This window comes from Neoarius graeffei, chromosome 15 (assembly GCF_027579695.1).
Source record: "Neoarius graeffei isolate fNeoGra1 chromosome 15, fNeoGra1.pri, whole genome shotgun sequence".
Classification (NCBI taxonomy): domain Eukaryota; kingdom Metazoa; phylum Chordata; class Actinopteri; order Siluriformes; family Ariidae; genus Neoarius; species Neoarius graeffei.
The window spans coordinates 27725289-27743497 of NC_083583.1; the positions used below are offsets into that span (position 1 = coordinate 27725289).

The 18209-nt window shown below is 42.1% G+C and overlaps 1 protein-coding gene across 2 annotated transcripts in view; it reads left to right on the forward strand.

Moving 5' to 3' along the window:
• Positions 1 to 18209, forward strand: part of adamts17 (ADAM metallopeptidase with thrombospondin type 1 motif, 17) — a 347817-nt gene that overhangs the window by 297924 nt on the left and 31684 nt on the right. For both annotated transcript variants that reach the window (XM_060941102.1, XM_060941103.1), the window contains one exon: positions 16708 to 16912. In XM_060941102.1, coding sequence (XP_060797085.1) covers positions 16708 to 16912 — 205 coding nt within the window. The remainder of the gene's footprint in view (positions 1 to 16707; positions 16913 to 18209) is intronic.

Consider the following 18209-nt stretch of genomic DNA (forward strand, 5'->3'; position numbering starts at 1 on the left):
GGTTGGGACTGACAAGCAGACAAGCCATGCCTCCTTGGTTGGGACTGACAAGCAGAGGAGCCATGCCTCCTTGGTTGGGACTGACAAGCAGAGAAACCGTGCCTCCTTGGTTGGGACTGACAAGCAGAGAAACCGTGCCTCCTTGGTTGGGACTGACAAGCAGAGGAGCCGTGCCTCCTTGGTTGGGACTGACAAGCAGAGGAGCCGTGCCTCCTTGGTTGGGACTGACAAGCAGAGAAACTGTGCCTCCTTGGTTGGGACTGACAAGCAGAGGAGACATGCCTCCTTGGTTGGGATCGACAAGCAGAGAAACTGTGCCTCCTTGGTTGGGACTGACAAGCAGAGGAGACATGCCTCCTTGGTTGGGATCGACAAGCAGAGAAGCCATGCCTCCTTGGTTGGGACTGACAAGCAGAGAAGCCATGCCTCCTTGGTTGGGACTGACAAGCAGAGGAGCCATGCTTCCTTGGTTGGGACTGACAAGCAGAGAAACCATGCCTCCTTGGTTGGGACTGACAAGCAGAGAAGCCATGCCTCCTTGGTTGGGACTGACAAGCAGAGAAGCCATGCCTCCTTGGTTGGGACTGACAAGCAGAGAAGCCATGCCTCCTTGGTTGGGACTGACAAGCAGAGAAGCCATGCCTCCTTGGTTGGGACTGACAAGCAGAGAAGCCATGCCTCCTTGGTTGGGACTGACAAGCAGAGAAGCCATGCCTCCTTGGTTGGGACTGACAAGCAGAGAAGCCATGCCTCCTTGGTTGGGACTGACAAGCAGAGAAGCCATGCCTCCTTGGTTGGGACTGACAAGCAGACAAGCCATGCCTCCTTGGTTGGGACTGAACAGCAGAGAAGCCATGCCTCCTTGGTTGGGACTGAACAGCAGAGAATCCGTGCCTCCTTGGTTGGGACTGACAAGCAGAGAAGCCATGCCTCCTTGGTTGGGACTGACTAGCAGAGAAGCCGTGCCTCCTTGGTTGGGACTGACAAGCAGAGAAGCCATGCCTCCTTGGTTGGGACTGACAAGCAGAGAAGCCATGACTCCTTGGTTGGGACTGACAAGCAGAGAAGCCATGCCTCTTTGGTTGGGACTGACAAGCAGACAAGCCATGCCTCCTTGGTTGAGAACAGCAGGCAGAGCCATTCTTGGTTGAGACTGATGAGCAGGGAGACCACGTTTCCTTTACTGGGCCTAACAGGCAGAGTGGTTACATTTCTGTCTCTAGTCCTGACAGGCAGAGAGGCCCTGCCTCCTTCACTGGACTGACAGGCAGAGAGGTTACACCACCTTGGTTGGCACTGGTAGGCAGATATGCCATGTCACCTTGATTAGGACTGACAGGTAGAAAGGCCATATCTCCTTGGTTGGTACTGACAGGCAGAAAGATTGCCTGTCTTCTTGATTAGAACTTTTAGACAGAGAAGCCCCACCTCTTTGATTGGTAATACGAGTAATATTTTGGATCAGTTTTTGATCACTGAATAAAATAAATGCAGTTTTTGTGAGTCAACTAAATCTTTCGGACTCTACTGTGTGAATCTCATATCTTCATGTAAATTGAGCCCTCACCATATCAGGGTGATGTAATGTTGAAACACAGAAATGAAGGTCGTGATAATTAGTTACAGTGTGCTGTTTTTATTGGAGATCACATACAGCTGTGAATGTAAATTATACCCAGCTGTGGAGATGTATATGAATGGTGGGGCTTGTCTTGCCAAGTCTATGCTGATTTGGAGAGATACTCGTGAGACAATATGGCTGAGGCAAATAACATTCCAGAGCTTTGTGAACAGAACTCAAATGAAACTCAGTCCAAGCATAACACTTAGCAGCTCTGGTCTCATAAGCTCTGCCTAGACAATACCTATAGAAGAGAATGGATCAGGGATATGTTCCCATTATTGCTCAGAAATTATAATACTAAGGTCCATTTGTATCTGGATTCAGGCTGAGGATATTATTGAATCATCTGCTCTTGCTGAAATGAGCTCCCAAAGTGCACTGGGCTCATTACACATTTATTTATTGGACCAGTGTGTATCAGGGAGAAAAAAAACAGATTTGTTCTTTATATTTTTTACAGTTAATTTCTCATTGTTGAACTTGTAATATCTCCTTTTAAAGAACATGATATTTAGTAACACCATCTGTTAGAAGGCAATCACATTTCGTTGTTAGATTATACTGTATGTACTCGGTCTAGCCACTGTTTAACAAAATAAAACTCAAAAGTATGACAAGATACAGTATTTAGCTAGTAAAATACACTGAAGCTGCTTTTCAAGAATAATCAGACCTGCCAGCCTTTACACATTTTGCATAGGAGCTCTGCGTTTTAACATTAGTGCACACTGCTACGAGTTATCACCAAAAATTACACCAAAAGATCAGTCATCTTTTTCTCGAATAAAAATGGCAGATGATCAACAAATTAACAAAGAAATGTAAAAAGGTTCAGTTATAATAATAATATAAATAATAATAATAATAATGTTAAACTTAGATAGCACCTTTCTCACACCCAAGGTCGCTTTACGATTACCAAAAAAAAAGTCCACCGAAAGAGGGTCAGGATATAATTCCAGTGGCGTAGCTGCCCACAATCCCACCAAAAGGCGCATGAAGGTATGTCCCACACTGCCTACGCAGCCGCCGCAACGCCACTGGGCAACATTGCTTGGAACATTGCATCATGGATCCACAAAGTGAGCACAGAAGCACCGCTGCACAGAGCTCTGGTATGTTCCAAACTGCCTGCACAGTCACCACAACGCCACTGGGCAACATTGCTGGGAACACTGTGCCAAGTACAGAAGTACCGCTGCACAGAGCACTGGATAACCCTAATGTTAAAAAGAGCAATGAGCTCACTGCAGTCCATAGTGAGGAGCACAGGCATCACTCATGGCGGTCCAAGCCCTGAAGGGAACCGATGCCCAAAACTGGGTCCGGCGCTACGCCACAACCGACGGACAAAACATTCAAACAAATAACAAACATCAAATCATACAATCCCAAAAAGAAAAACAAAGGGGAAAAAAAATAAAAAGCTCCGGTGAGAAGCGGTAGCCAAAATGCGCACAGCATACTCTCAACTGGAAATGAAAATGGGGAAATAGCTCTGTCCCCTTCCCAACACCTCACCTTAGAGTTTATCATTAATATACAGTACATTAAAATTTTGTTTCGTCTTGATGTTCTAGTCTGAAAGATGCAGCCTTATCACAGTAAATGGAGAATGTTTTGAGTTCATGAATGTGAACTAAAATCAATCAGTTTTTGACTTCTTGGCTAACATTAAACAAGTACTGTACATAGTAAACATCAGTTAACTATACTTATTAGATATGCCCTAATTAAATAGACTTAAACCTAACTCTTTACAAATCACACAAGTTGTAATCATAATTATACCCCCGCTCCGAAGGGGGGGGGGGGGGGGGGGGGGGTATACTGGTTTACTGTACTTCTGTCTGTCTGTATCTCCGTCCGTCCGAAACACCCTTTTTCTCAGCAACCGCAAATCAGAGCTACTTGGTACCAAAATTCAGCTTGGGGTTCTATACCATGTATACTGTTTTCAGGTCTGTCGCACATCAACTTCCTGTTTACCGACTGAATGTATTTACGAAACATGTAGGGTGGATTTTGACGCTATTTCAAGAAGCAAAATGCGATTTCAAAATGACAATTTACCAGGATGCTGTTTGAAATCCCTGGGGAGAACACTGCGCTTTACTTACTTGTTTCAGGGTTAATTATTTGTTGAAGTCAACATTCATAATAAGTGTCCTATTCCTTCGATTGCTTGCATTCTGGTATAAGCGAGAGCGGGGGTATACTTAAGTGAGCAGCAGCTCACAGTTGATCTTATTATTAGACACTGATTAAAAATGCAGTTTGTTCTCCAGCCTTGGTCAGCACAGAAACAGCACAGTCAAGTCCTTTGTAGTAGAAACTAGAGTATGAACACACACACACCATTTTACAGTAACCACCAGGCACTTAGGGGGAAAAAAACTTAAAGTTTAATATTTGACAGTTTAGTATACATACTGTATTGTGATTTGTGGATAGCAGCTTACGGAACCTAGTTGTCTTCAGAGTAACTAGGAATGAAAAACCTTTAGCTTGGACATGAAATCTGATTGTACTGAGAACTCGCTGTGTCCTCAGGGGTCTTCGTGAAAGCTATGTTTTGTTACTGTTTGTAACACACCTTCTTTATAACACCCTTTTTCTTTGAGGGAATCCAAGAAGCCAAGCCAAGAAGCCTTTGTCACACATACACTCAAGCACAGACTTGAACACACAGTGAAATTTAACCTCTGCATTTAACCCATCTGAAGTAGTGAACTCTCACATGCACACACACACATACCCAGAGCAGTGGGCAGCTACGCTACAGCACCTGGGGAACAGTTGTGGGTTACAGTAGGTGCCCTTGCTCAAGGGCACTTCAGCTCAATCCCAGACCATGGCTGCCCCTTGTTAACATAACTGCATGTCTTTGGACTGTGGGGGAAACCGGAGCACCCGGAGGAAACCCAACGCAGACACGGGGAGAACATGCAAACTCCACACAGAAAGGCCCCCGTCGGCCACTGGGCTCGAACCCAGAATCTTCTTGCTGCGAGGTGACAGTGCTAACCACTACACCACCATGCTGCCAATGTTGCTATCTTAAAGGTCTTTCCATCTAAATACGAGAGCCAGCAAATCTTCATGACTTGGAAGTGACAGTGAGTTATCAGGTCAGCTAGATAGCACCAAGTGAGGTTTATGTGATGACTCAGCCAGAACATGATAGTCGCTTAAATTTTTACCTTATTGTACTAAGTAGTTAGCTAACCACTGTATGACCATTCTAGTTAGCTAGTATTCTAGCCGTTAAGCCTTGGTGTCTGTGCATCGATCAAATAAAATATACTTTATATTTAAGCAGATGACGTTCAGTTTTGTTGTAGTTCATCAGTTAAAAACCAAGTTCTCATGCTATTATACTAGCAAGCCATTAGTTCCCAAGCATGAGAGGAACTCCACAGGAGTGTGTTCAAAACAGTGTTAAATTACAAAGCATAGCTTATTCATCAGACATTTAAAGCCTGAGTACTGTGGAATTCAGACACTGAAAATAGCAATTAAGAGCAGGAAAATATGAGCTACCATAAACTTCAAAAACGTCTACAGTTCTACAGAAAAGCCAAAATCAATGTAGCTGTCTAGCCATGTGTTCCCCTGTTGAATTACGTACACTGAGTGTCTAGCCAAATGCCATTTAACCACTCTCACAGGATCGAGTTACAGTAACATGAATGGGAAGAAAGTGTGAAATAAAAAGAAGAGCCACCTGTGAAAACTGTCAACCGGGACTTCCGGTGTAGCGACTAATGGAGTAGGACGCGTTTCTCCGAGCTCCTGCAGCAACCTTTAAAAAACCCTATTTTAGGTACACCTTTTGTATCTTTTTTCGGTGTGTGTGTTCTCCACCACCATAATTTGAATTTAACGCTGGTTTTTTTTTGCTGATCTAAATGCCTCCAAAGCCTAAAGTACCTGTGCAGCCACCGCGGCCTGCTTCGCACGTTACATCCCCGCCTCGTAGTGATTCTTCTTCTGGTCTGGCTGAAGCCGCAGGCGGCGCTGCTTTCCACGACTTTAAGGCCGAGCTGCTCTCGTCACTCCGTGTTGAGATGTCGGCTATTTTTAAAACTGAGCTTCAGGCTGCCTTGACCGAAAACTTGTCAAATATCAAGGCTGAGCTACAGGCAGTGAAGACTGAATTATCCAGTAGCATTACAAACATCCAGTCCGATGTGTGCACTCTGAAGACTACCGTAGGTGAAATGGAGACATCGCTGTCCTCCTGCGCCGACGACATTACTACCTTACAGGCTAAAGTGGAGCATCTGACAACTGAACTGACGAGATTGGACAATAAATGCGAGGATTTGGAGGCGAGATCGCGGCGCAACAACATACGGCTAGTGGGCATTCCCGAAGACTTTTCCACCTCCTTTACTGCTACAGCTGTTTCCTCTCTGCTCAAGGAGGCCTTTAACCTCGCGAAGGAGCCTCTCGTGGACCGCGCTCATCGTACTCTCCAGCCGAAACCGAAGCCCGGAGAGCGCCCGCGCCCCATAATCGCTCGTCTGCACTACCATACAGACTGTGTGGACATACTGCGCCGAGCCAGGGCTCAGCAACGGATCAAGATTGGAGACATGAGTTTTTCTGTCTTCCCCGACCACACTCCGAGGACGGCCCGTGCCCGAGCCTCCTTTAATGAGGTCCGACGCCAGCTCCGCGAAATACCGGGGATTCGCTTTGGTTTGCTGTACCCGGCGCGCCTCCGGGTCACTCATAACGGTGCAGAGAAGGAGTTTAAATCACCAGAAGAGGCCAGTGCATTCATCAGATCGCTCAGTAGTGAGAGAACCGAGAAATGATACACAACCTTGAGGAAGCAGAGTCAGTTAATATTGACAGTTATTACTTTATTTCATTTGTTTCCTCTTTATTATTCTCATATACGCACAATGTGTGGTTTTCAGTTTTCACTTGGACTTGATTGGTTGTACCGATCTGTCAAATGTTGCTAGGACTGCAGGAGCTCAATCCGAAGCTCGATAGTCATGCTCAAAGCCGCAAGTTTTCGTTTTGGGGATCTGACTCCTTGTGGAGTTAGCACTGGGTTCTCCATCGTTTGGGGATGGGGTCGTTGTAAGTGCAATGGGGCGGGGTGGGGGGTTCAATTTGTAAGTGTGGTGTTTTTTTTTTTTTTTTTTTATTCTTTTTTGTGGGTTTTTTTTATTTTTTGCGTTTTTCCCCTCTTTTCCTTCCTTCCCTGGGGGTCCGTTTTCAGTCTATTTCTATCTCTAGGAACTTAACATATGTCCACCAACGCTCGTACTCCTGATATTCCACATATTGGGTCCTCTGTGAGATTTTTGAGCTGGAATATTAAAGGCATGGGGAGTCCAATTAAGAGATCAAGGATATTTGCTCATTTGAAACGTCTTAAAGCTGACCTAGTGTTTCTGCAGGAAACCCACATGCGCGTCAAAGATCAGGTCAGACTTAAATGTTCCTGGGTTTCTGAGGTGTTTCACTCTAATTTCAACTCTAAAGCCAGGGGGGTTGCTATTTTAATTGGTAAGTCAATCCAGTTTTCAGCTTCTAAGGTGATATCAGACAAAAACGGCAGATACTTAATTGTTACAGGCACGCTATTCCATACTCCCGTTTTATTAGTTAACATATATGCCCCCAATTTTGATGATCCACACTTTATGAATAAACTTTTTGAATGTCTTCCCTCATTGAACAACAGCCTTCTTATAATTGGAGGAGACATGAACTGTGTAATTGATCCCAACCTAGACCGCTCTAACCCACAAACTCTGATCCCTTCTTTAATGTCAAGGTCACTTTCAGATTTTATGTCTAAGAACAGTTGCATTGATCCTTGGAGATTTTATAACCCTTGTACCAAGGATTATTCATTTTTCTCTCAGATGCATCAGTCTTTCTCTCGGATTGATTATTATTTTATTGATGCTAAACTAATTCCCAAAGTACTGTCTGTCAATTACCACCCGATTGTTATTTCTGACCATGCTCCTCTTTCTTTAGATATTCAGTTTTCTTCACAACCCCGTTACTCAACACCTTGGAGGTTCAATACATTACTTCTCTCAGATGATAAGTTCACAGAATTTATTGCAACTAAAATTGATGATTATATCTCTATAAATCAGAATGATATGGAACCTGTTTCTTGTTCATTGCTGTGGGAATCATTAAAAGCATACTTGCGGGGACAAATTATTTCCTACTCTGCCCACTTGAATAAGTCCCGTAAAACCAAATTGCAAGAACTCTCTATTAATATCGCCAAATTGGACCAACAACTCGCTACTTGCCCCTCTCCCAGTTTACTTAAACAACGTGTTGATTTACAGACTGAATTTGATCTCATTACCACTAGTGATGCAGAGCGACTTCTCTTACGATCACGCTCCACATATTATGAACATGGCGACAAGGCAAGTCGGCTCCTGGCTCATCAACTACGTCGCCAGGCAGCCTCACGTATGATCCCTCAGATAAAAGATTCATCTGGCTCATTGCATAAGGATCCCATTACCATTAATTCTGTTTTTCACTCATTTTACTCCTCTTTATATACATCTGAATCTTCACCTGACACCACTGAAGTGAATTCATTCCTGGATAGCCTCAATTTTCCTGTGTTAAGCTTAGATGCTGCTAAAAAACTTGACTCCCCATTAACGGTAGAAGAAATCACTCTCGCTGTGAGTAGCATGCAAAATAACAAAGCTCCTGGCCCTGATGGATTCCCAGTTGAATTTTTTAAGAGATTTCAGGAAAAACTGCTCCCTTTACTGCATGCTGTTTATAAAGAATCACTGGAACATGGCACTCTCCCTCCCACTTTAAGGCAAGCCTCCATAAGTCTCCTCTTAAAAAAAGATAAGGATCCAAATCTCTGCAGCTCATACAGACCTCTCTCATTAATAAATGTAGATGCTAAGATCCTTGCTAAAGCTTTGGCCTGTCGCCTGGAAAATATTGTACCAACTATTGTCTCACATGAGCAAACTGGATTTGTTAAGGGGCGGCAGTTATTTTTTAATGTCCGCACACTCCTAAATATTATTTATTCTAAAACTACCACAACAACACCCGAAGCAGTAATCTCGGTTGATGCAGAAAAAGCTTTCGACAGGGTTGAATGGGACTATTTATTTACTGTACTAAAGAAATTTGGACTGGGAAATGGGTTCATTTCATGGATACGTCTCCTTTATACATCTCCACAAGCAAGCATCTCCACTAATGGCATCCAATCCAGTTTTTTTACTCTAACCCGTGGTACCAGACAGGGGTGTCCCCTATCTCCTCTATTGTTCGCACTAGCTATAGAGCCCTTGTCAATCTTTCTGAGGTCCTCCTCAACTTTTAGAGGGATCTCACGATTGGGCACAGAATTTAAGTTGTCACTTTATGCTGATGATTTATTGTTATATGTCTCAGATCCTGTCCTTTCCATTCCCACAATTTTATCTGCTTTCCAGAGATTTGGATCATTCTCAGGCTATAAAGTGAATATCTCTAAAAGTGAATGCTATCCTATTAATGCTTCAGCATCACAGCTTACACAGTCAGATATCCCTTTTAAGATGAATCTGTCTGGCTTTAGGTATCTTGGGATCAGCGTTACTAGAACGTTAAAGTCACTTTTTTCTGCTAATTTTTTACCTTTAATGTCTAAAATTAAATCTGACTTCCAAAGATGGAGAAGCTTGCCTCTCTCGTTAATTGGAAGAATTCACGCAGTTAAAATGAACATCTTGCCCAAATTTCTATTTTTGTTCCATTGTCTCCCACTTTTCCTGCCAAAGCAGTTTTTTAAAACAATTGATCAAACTATTTCTGATTTCTTATGGTGTGGAAAGGCTCCCAGGATCCGTAAATCCATACTTCAGAGATGTAAATTCAATGGTGGATTGACACTTCCGAATTTCCAACTGTATTATTGGGCGGCACATATTCATAAAATTTCATTTTGGTTCAAATCTACCAATCTGCCATGGTGCAACTTGGAGGCACAGTCATGTGTTTCATCCTCCTTACCTGCTTTACTTACCTCTTCTATTCCATCTAACCCCTCTGGCTTTACAAATAATCAAGTGGTTCTCTCCACACTTAAAATTTGGTATCAATTTAGGAAGCACTTCAAATTTAAGTCAGCGTCTACATTAGCTCCTTTACTGAAGAATAATTTATTTCAACCTCCGTTTACAGATTCAACCTTTCTTGCATGGCATAATAAAGGCCTGAAATGTTTTAAAGACCTTTACAAGGATGGTATTTTTCGCAGCTTTATAGATCTCTCAAAAGAATTTCATCTCCCACCTTCTCATCTCTTTCGATACTTTCAAATTAGACACTGCGCTAAAGCTTTGTTTCCAGTTTTTCCTTCCTTACCGCCTACTCTACACTGGGAGGTGTTTTTAAACCGCGATCCACTTCAAAAATCATTTATTTCTAAAGTTTATAACGAACTTCTTTCTTTTGATTGCTCACCAGTTACTAAAGTTAAGACTGCCTGGGAAGATGAACTGGATCTAAACTTGGAGGATGACTGGTGGGACACTGCTCTTAAGAAAATTCACACAAGCTCATCCTGTGCTCGTCTCACACTTATACAGTTTAAAGTACTGTTTAGAGTCCATTTTTCCAAAGCTCGATTGTCTCAAATCTATCCCAGTATTGCTGACAAATGCGACAAATGTCATGCCTCATCCTGCAATTTAACCCATATGTTCTACTCTTGTCCGCTACTCTCTTGCTTCTGGTTGAATTATTTTGATACCATGTCTAAAATACTATCAGTGACCATAAAAGTCTCCCCCCATGTTGCTATATTCGGGCTCCCAGAGGACCATAACCGGTTTACCTCTCATCAATTGGATATTTTAGCTTTTACTTCCTTACTGGCAAGACGCCACCTTCTACTCCACTGGAAGTCGACTAAAGCTCCCTCGAGTCGTCAGTGGCTCAGTGACGTCATGTCTTTTCTAAAGTTGGAAAAGATCAGATATTCAGTGAACGGTAACTCTGCTAAATTTTATAACAAGTGGCTTCCCTTTCTTACATTCTTCCACTCTCTCCAGTCTCTGCCCCCTAACTGACGGACCCTCTCGTTCCCTTTTTTTTTTTTTTTTTTTTCTTCCCCTTTTGGTTTTATTTGTACTGTGTAGCTTTAATATTTTAATTATTTCATAATAGAATCCCGTTATCAATTTTTATTTTTTTTTTTTGAATTGTGTAATGTTCTTGTTTGTATGAAAAAAAAAATCCTAATAAAAATATTAAAAAAAAAAAAAAAAAAAAAAAAAAACTGTCAACCAGCCATTACAGACATGATGACTCATTTGTCTTGTTACCTTATGTCACTTTACCTTCCTTATGTCCTCTATTCACAGTGTCTCCTTTTTATCAAACATTTGAAGCCTTGCCTGCAAGTGGTGTACCAAAAAAAACCCCAAAACTTTATATAAGAGAAGGAAATCAGCTACCAGAAATGCCTGACTATATAAAATCCAAAAACAATAAGAACAGAAAAAGTAGTGTAGTCCTTTTATATGCTTTAAATTGGCTTTAGGATTATGACAACATTGGACGCTTGAAGAAAGAAGAGCTCCCTGCTGATTCCAGATGTTTCCCTGGTCCCAGTTGCGTCATGACTGTTGAGGTTATTATAAAAGGCCAAGTGCTGACATTATTGGTTTTATACTCCGATGGACATTTAGTGATTTACTGCATATTAAATCATACGTTCTCCATGGCTCTGCCTGTGACAAAGGTGATGATGATTATGATGATGATGATTATTATTATTATTGTTATTATTATTATTGTGCAGCACAGTGGTGCAGTGGATTGCACAAGCCAGTACATACTTAGTGCCAGTCCCAAGCCTGGATAGACTGGGGAGGGTTGCGTCAGGAAGGGCATCCGGTGTAAAACCTACACCAGATCAAATATGCGGAACAGATATGCTGTGGCGACCCCTAATGGGAGCAGCCAGAAGAAGAAGAAGATGATGATGATGATGATGATTATCCATCCATATATCCATCCATTATCCGTAACCGCTTATCCTGTGCAGGGTTGCGGGCAAGCTGGAGCCTATCCCAGCTGACTATGGACGAGAGGCAGGGTACACCCTGGACAAGTCACCAGATCATCGCAGGGCTGACATGTAGAGACAAACAGCAAGTCACATTCACACCTACGGTCAATTTAGAGTCACCAGTTAACCTAACCTGCATGTCTTTGGACTGTGGGGGAAACCGGAGCACCCGGAGGAAACCCACGCAGACACGGGGAGAACGTGCAAACTCTGCACAGAAAGGCTCCTGTTGGCCACCGGGCTCAAACCAAGAACCTTCTCGCTGTGAGGCAACAGTGCTAACCACTACACCACTGTGCTGCCCCATTATTATTATTATTATTATTATTATTATTATTATTAATAATTTATTTGCTTGCAACTTTGTCAACTGCATAATACAATGTGCTTTTTTAATGAAAGGGAACTCAAAAGCAGTTAGATGTAAACATATTAGGGCTTATTCAAGGACTGTCAGTATCCATGCAAGGTCAAAGTCAAAGCAGACAGAGTTGACACTAGGAGCAACACTGAGGAACTAAAAGAAATTAATAGAAGCACATATACTCACCGTCCACTTTACTAGGAATGGATTCTTGTATGTTCTTTTATTTAATAGCTTGGATTGTACAAGGTGTTAAAAAAAGTGTAGATCTATCAGCTGCACATTCCTGTTCTCATCTGCCGAAAGGTTAGACATCTTGTGCATTCTGAGATACTTTTCTGTTCACCACAGTTATAAAGAGTTGTCTTTTGAGTTACTGTAGACGCCTGTCAGCTCAAACCAGTCTGGCAATTCTCCTCAGGCCGCTCTCATCTACAAAACATTTCCATCCACAGAATTGAGTTTGTTTTTCATGGCATTCTGAGTAAACGCTAGAGATTGTGTGTGAAAATTCCAGGAGATCAGCAGCTTCTGAAATACTCAAACCACAAGTCACTGAGATCCCGTTTTCCCCATTCTGATGTTTGATGTCAACTAACATGAAGCTCTTGAGCTATACCTGCATTATTTTATTCATTGTGAAGCTCTTGAGCTATGTCAGCATGAAATAATAGAGCTGGATCTCTAGGTTCACATTTGGCTGATTGGATAATTACATGAATGTCCAGGCGAATAGGTGTTTTTAATATAATGACCCGTGAGTGTATAGGCTTCTCAGAGTTAGTGGTATCAAGGCTCAAGGGCTTGTTATATGAAACCTTTAATTTTTTATGCTTACAAAAATACTTTCAGAATGATTTTACTTTTCCTCAAAGTAGAGAAACTACCACATCTCAAGCTTATTCCTTACATAAGGGAACATATAAAAACTCCTGACAAATTATATCCATAATTTGCTTTTTATTGCTTGAAAAATAGTAGTACCTGTGGTGAAATTCCAGTTGATTACAAAAGAATGTTGGAAAATCATACATTTTTACCTTCAGTTTGTTCTCGGAGGGACTGGCTTTTTTATGCATACTTCAAAGACATTTATGCAAAGCTGGAAAAAAAAACCCAGTTAATTATTAGGAGGCATGGACAATGCAGAGCTTTAGAAACCAGGAAGTGTTCATGACACCTCTAACAATGGAAAGTTTAGCTAGGAGGCTTTTTCTGAAGATTTGGTTGTGAAAACCTGGAAGTCATTTCTAAATGTCAAGGTCACACAACCTATTAACTCTCCGCAGCCTTTGCATGCTTGGATTCAAAATGTCAGGCTTGGATTGATTATTGTAATATACAGGAGCCACGAGGATAAGTTCAGTTTCTTATTTGGGCCCCATCTCTGAATCAACATTAAAGGCCCGGTCCCACTGGCCGATGGACACAAAACGTATGCAAAAAGGACACAGCGGACGAGCAAAATTTCGGGGGTGGCTCTATCCGTTTTCATCCGCTCCAGAAATGGACAAAATTGGCGAAAATTTGCGAAAACAGAACGGAAAAGAACGGACGTGGGTAGTATATAGCGGGGATGTTAAACGCATGTTCATAGGAAGCCTAGCAGATGGAAGTGGATGACAGCTCCGAAGGGGTTACCGGTGATAACTGAGAAGCAGACGCATAGCAGAAAGAGCGGATGCATAGCGGATGAAGGGGATGCATCACGTACGCCTAACGGAAACAAAGGGGATGTTGCGCGGATGTATATCGGATGCAGACCATTCACTGCGCATGCGGGGGGTATGAATTGCGTCTGCTCCGCGGATATAAAGGGATGCAGCACGCACGCCGTCAGCATAAAGCAGAAAGACGTGCTGGCGGCTACATCGATACATCTCTACTACATCTCGTTTTTGAAGAAGGCTACATTGATACATCTCTACTACATCTTGTATCAACACCATGGCTGTTCGACTCGTACTGAGATCCAGATGATTTTCTCCCCCCTTTTATACAAAATATCGATTGTCCGCTAGGTGTCCTTCTACATACTCTAGACATACTCCAGACATCCTAAATATACGAGATACATCCCAGATATAAACGCTTTGTCCGTTTTGAATACTTTATATACGAGATGCATACGCTTACATCCTTTCTATTTCCGTGCTACTAACGATGAATAGACGTTTCATGTACCTTATCTTTCCTCCCTCTTTCCGTTTTCAGCTGCAGCGGATGTGAGTTGCGAGGATGCCCAGAGGATGCAGAGAGGATACAGCAGACGTTTAACGGATGATAACGGACATAGAACGTTTGTTGCTCGTATATGTCGCGGATTTACATCGTACACGGCGGAAAATTCATCCGTTCTAAAAGTTTTGTGCAGCTCAAAACTTTTTGCGCGGATGAAATCACAGTGGACGGATGCTCGATGGATAGAGCGTATGAAGCACGTATGCAATGAGTACACAACGGATGCATAGCGTTTTCCAACGGATGGCAAAGATTTTTTTATGTTTTACATCCTCTTTGCATCCGTAAGTGCAGTGGGATCGGGCCTTAAAGCTAGACTCCCTTTCAGATTTCTCAAATTTAGGCCATAAAAAAGAATTTTCCCAGGTTTTTTTTTTTGTGGACCAAAAGCTACTGAATCTGAATCACAGACTTCCGATTTTATTGCTTTTTTCCTAAAAGAACAATTAATTAACTTAGAGTCCCGTGGCCCTAAATTCTCCGCCATTTTTTTCTTGCCTCGCCGTAACCTAAACCAAAATACTATGTCATGCATGACATTGGGGGGGGGGGTTCCCTGTTCACAACGCATTGTGGGATACAAATTTGCAACCTGAGAGAACAACGGAGCGCATGAGTGTGCACATGAAATGTGGAAGACTGACTACAGTAATGGAAAGTGAGAAGAAATGACCCTGTATTGCTAAGAAAAGAAACCACAGGACCATACTAATAAATATCGGCGATCAGATATATCCTATCACTCCTTTAATCAAACTTTAGAGATTTTTTTTCTCTCCTCAGGCTCATGTCTGAAACGGGTGGGTTATACAGGAAATTCACGAGGTTATACTAAAGTCGAGTTTAGGAAAGTCTATTAGTGGCATTACAAAGATAGAGGAGGGTTCGTATTCCCAAAGCTATTACTTCTGATCACTATGTTTGGCAAAAACATGAGCAAACATGAAAATCAAAAAGATGAATGTGATAGGCAGGCGGGATCAATGTCACTTTCATTGTTATTTTTTGTATGTCACTTAACACAAAACACGCTTTTCAGCAGTTTCAAAATAAACTGTGTGCCACTGTACTGACGTGATTTCAGCCAGGGGAAGAGGTCCTCTCACTGCGCACACACACACACACAGACAGCACCAGGCTCACGCTTCATTCACAAACCAGTGCTTGACCACACCCCTGCTGCCACTGTAAAAAAAAGAACCATATACTGTCTTGCTCAACGAAATAAACTACACAGTATAATAGCGAATCGAGAGGTTGTTCACCAGAAGTTGTGCAATATAGGTGTATAGTCTAATTACAGGGCGGCACGGTGGTGTAGTGGTTAGCGCTGTCGCCTCACAGCAAGAAGGTCCGGGTTCGAGCCCCGTGACCGGCGAGGGCCTTTCTGTGCGGAGTTTGCATGTTCTCCCCGTGTCCGCGTAGGTTTCCTCCGGGTGCTCTGGTTTCCCCCACAGTCCAAACACATGCAGGTTAGGTTAACTGGTGACTCTAAATTGACCGTAGGTGTGAATGTGAGTGTGAATGTGATATATTGTCTGTGTCTATGTGTCAGCCCTGTGATGACCTGGCGACTTGTCCAGGGTGTACCCCGCCTTTCGCCCGTAGTCAGCTGGGATAGGCTCCAGCTTGCCTGCGACCCTGTAGAACAGGATAAAGCAGCTAGAGATAATGAGATGAGATGAGTCTAATTACACACATTTTCGCTCAGCGGTCTTCACCATCGCAATGATAAAAAAGGACCTTCTATGTAAACTATCTAATGCACAGGAATAATATTTACATTGTGAAATCAATGCATAACTTTCATTATGATGAACGAATATTGGCTAGAATACACTCAATGAAAAACGGACTTCAACAAGATGAGTGACCAGGCTCACAGTCACCTCACAAAGATACAAATTTGGGCTAATTGCAGCATGTTATTCACTAATTACAATATTTACGATAGGGAGAAACATACTAACCAGCATTTGATGTGTAGGATCCATTGGCTGTGTCATGTTTTCTGTCACAACTTGAGTATTGAACTTGCAATGCGAATATTATGATTAGCTCCTTGTCTCACAGCAAATTGATGTAACTGGGTCAGTTCCCGGTCAATGAAAACTTGTGCATGCGCACACCGGACTTCCTCTCTCTGCTTGACTGTGTGAAGCATGCGATTTCATGCACATTATTTGCTAGGGAATCCCCTCAAAATAAATAACTTCTCAGCCACAGAATGGCCCGTTTTGTTTTTTTTTTTTTTTAGATACTACAGAAATAAATTATATCACAATGACCAAATTTCAGAGGGAACTAAATTTCACCGATTTTATGAAATCCAAAGGGTGTCTTGCTTTAACCCTCCCCCTTTCCTCTCTCTCTAAGATGGGTGGCAGGTGACTGGGGCGAATGTTCAGTGACGTGTGGAAAAGGTGCACAACAGCGTGAGGTCGACTGTGTTTATCAGCTCCAGAACGGCTCATTCCTCACCACACGAGAACTCTACTGCCTCAGTGTGAAACCGGAGAGCATTCAGCACTGCGAGGGACGGCACTGTCTCACTGCATGGGATGCCTCTGAGTGGAGCCAGGTTTGAAAATGTCCTTCCGTTTTCTACAGACACTGAAACATACTGTGTTCCTTAAACGCATGTGCAGAAGTAGCGCATGACCAGAGTATATGGGAAATTATTATACATACAGGACACTTTTTCGATGGAATAAAAACATGTATTCTATTCCCTTCTAGCAGGTTTCATTCATTTGGTTTGATAGTACGCAATATTGTTAGCATATCGCTTATCCTACATGTATTATGCCACTCTACCCAATGGAGAATGAACGTTGAATATGGTTTACGATATTGCATGGTTGTCAAGACAACACGACGTCACACATTGGAGACGTAAAACATCTGCGCTAGCGAGCGACTGTGACAATTTGTAAACAAACATGGCCGCCATGTTTGCCTCATGAAATACGGAAGATTTTGAGAGAATTTTGAAAGAAAAAGACACGTTGAACACCCGAAAGGAATGTGTATGTACTGTATTATAATAATAATAATAATAATAATAATGGCTGTTTTTCGTGGTATATCAGATAAATTCTATTCAGCTAACATGATATTGAATGAGTCGAAGACGAATGGAATATATCTGATATACCACTCTATGCCAACCAGTATTATTTAAATATACACTGCCACGACAAAGTTCTGGCAAATTTTTTATTAAAATCTCAGAGTCTGACCTCTGCAACAACACTCGCCTAATAGCCACCATAGGAGGATGGCAGAGGATGACACAAGCCTCACAGGATAGCTAGTAGTGGCAATGACGAAACATAAATTAAATTTGGAATTTAAAAGAAGAGTGGATTGATGAAATGAAATGGAGGATGAATTACAACTTTCATGTATAAAAAGTCTGTGCTTTATCATCGTACACTCAGTAAAGCATTGTGAGTAAAGCATTGATAACATAAACCAAAAGAAGTCATTTCTTTTAGTTGTAGGTCTATCGTTAGAGGCTCTTCATCATATACTCTGACACTTTACTGTGTAGTCTGTTATAGAGTTTACTGGGATCATCTTATACATTGTGACAAGTAATAATCTTTAAACACAGTTTAAACAAGTGTTGCCAGGCAAAACAAACCTCGCCCAGCAGCACTTATTTTATACCTATATGTTGATAATGGTAAGATTTCTCAATCATCAGCTGTCAGGTTATAATCCTATGAAATCCATGACCTTGAGTTTGACATTTCAAAGTCATTCAAGGTCAAAGGTCATGGCGGCAACTGAAAGCCCATATGGGACTTCTTATATGTTGATAATTGTAAACATCTGGCTATCATGAACCATTTTAAAGTTATAACCCTTTG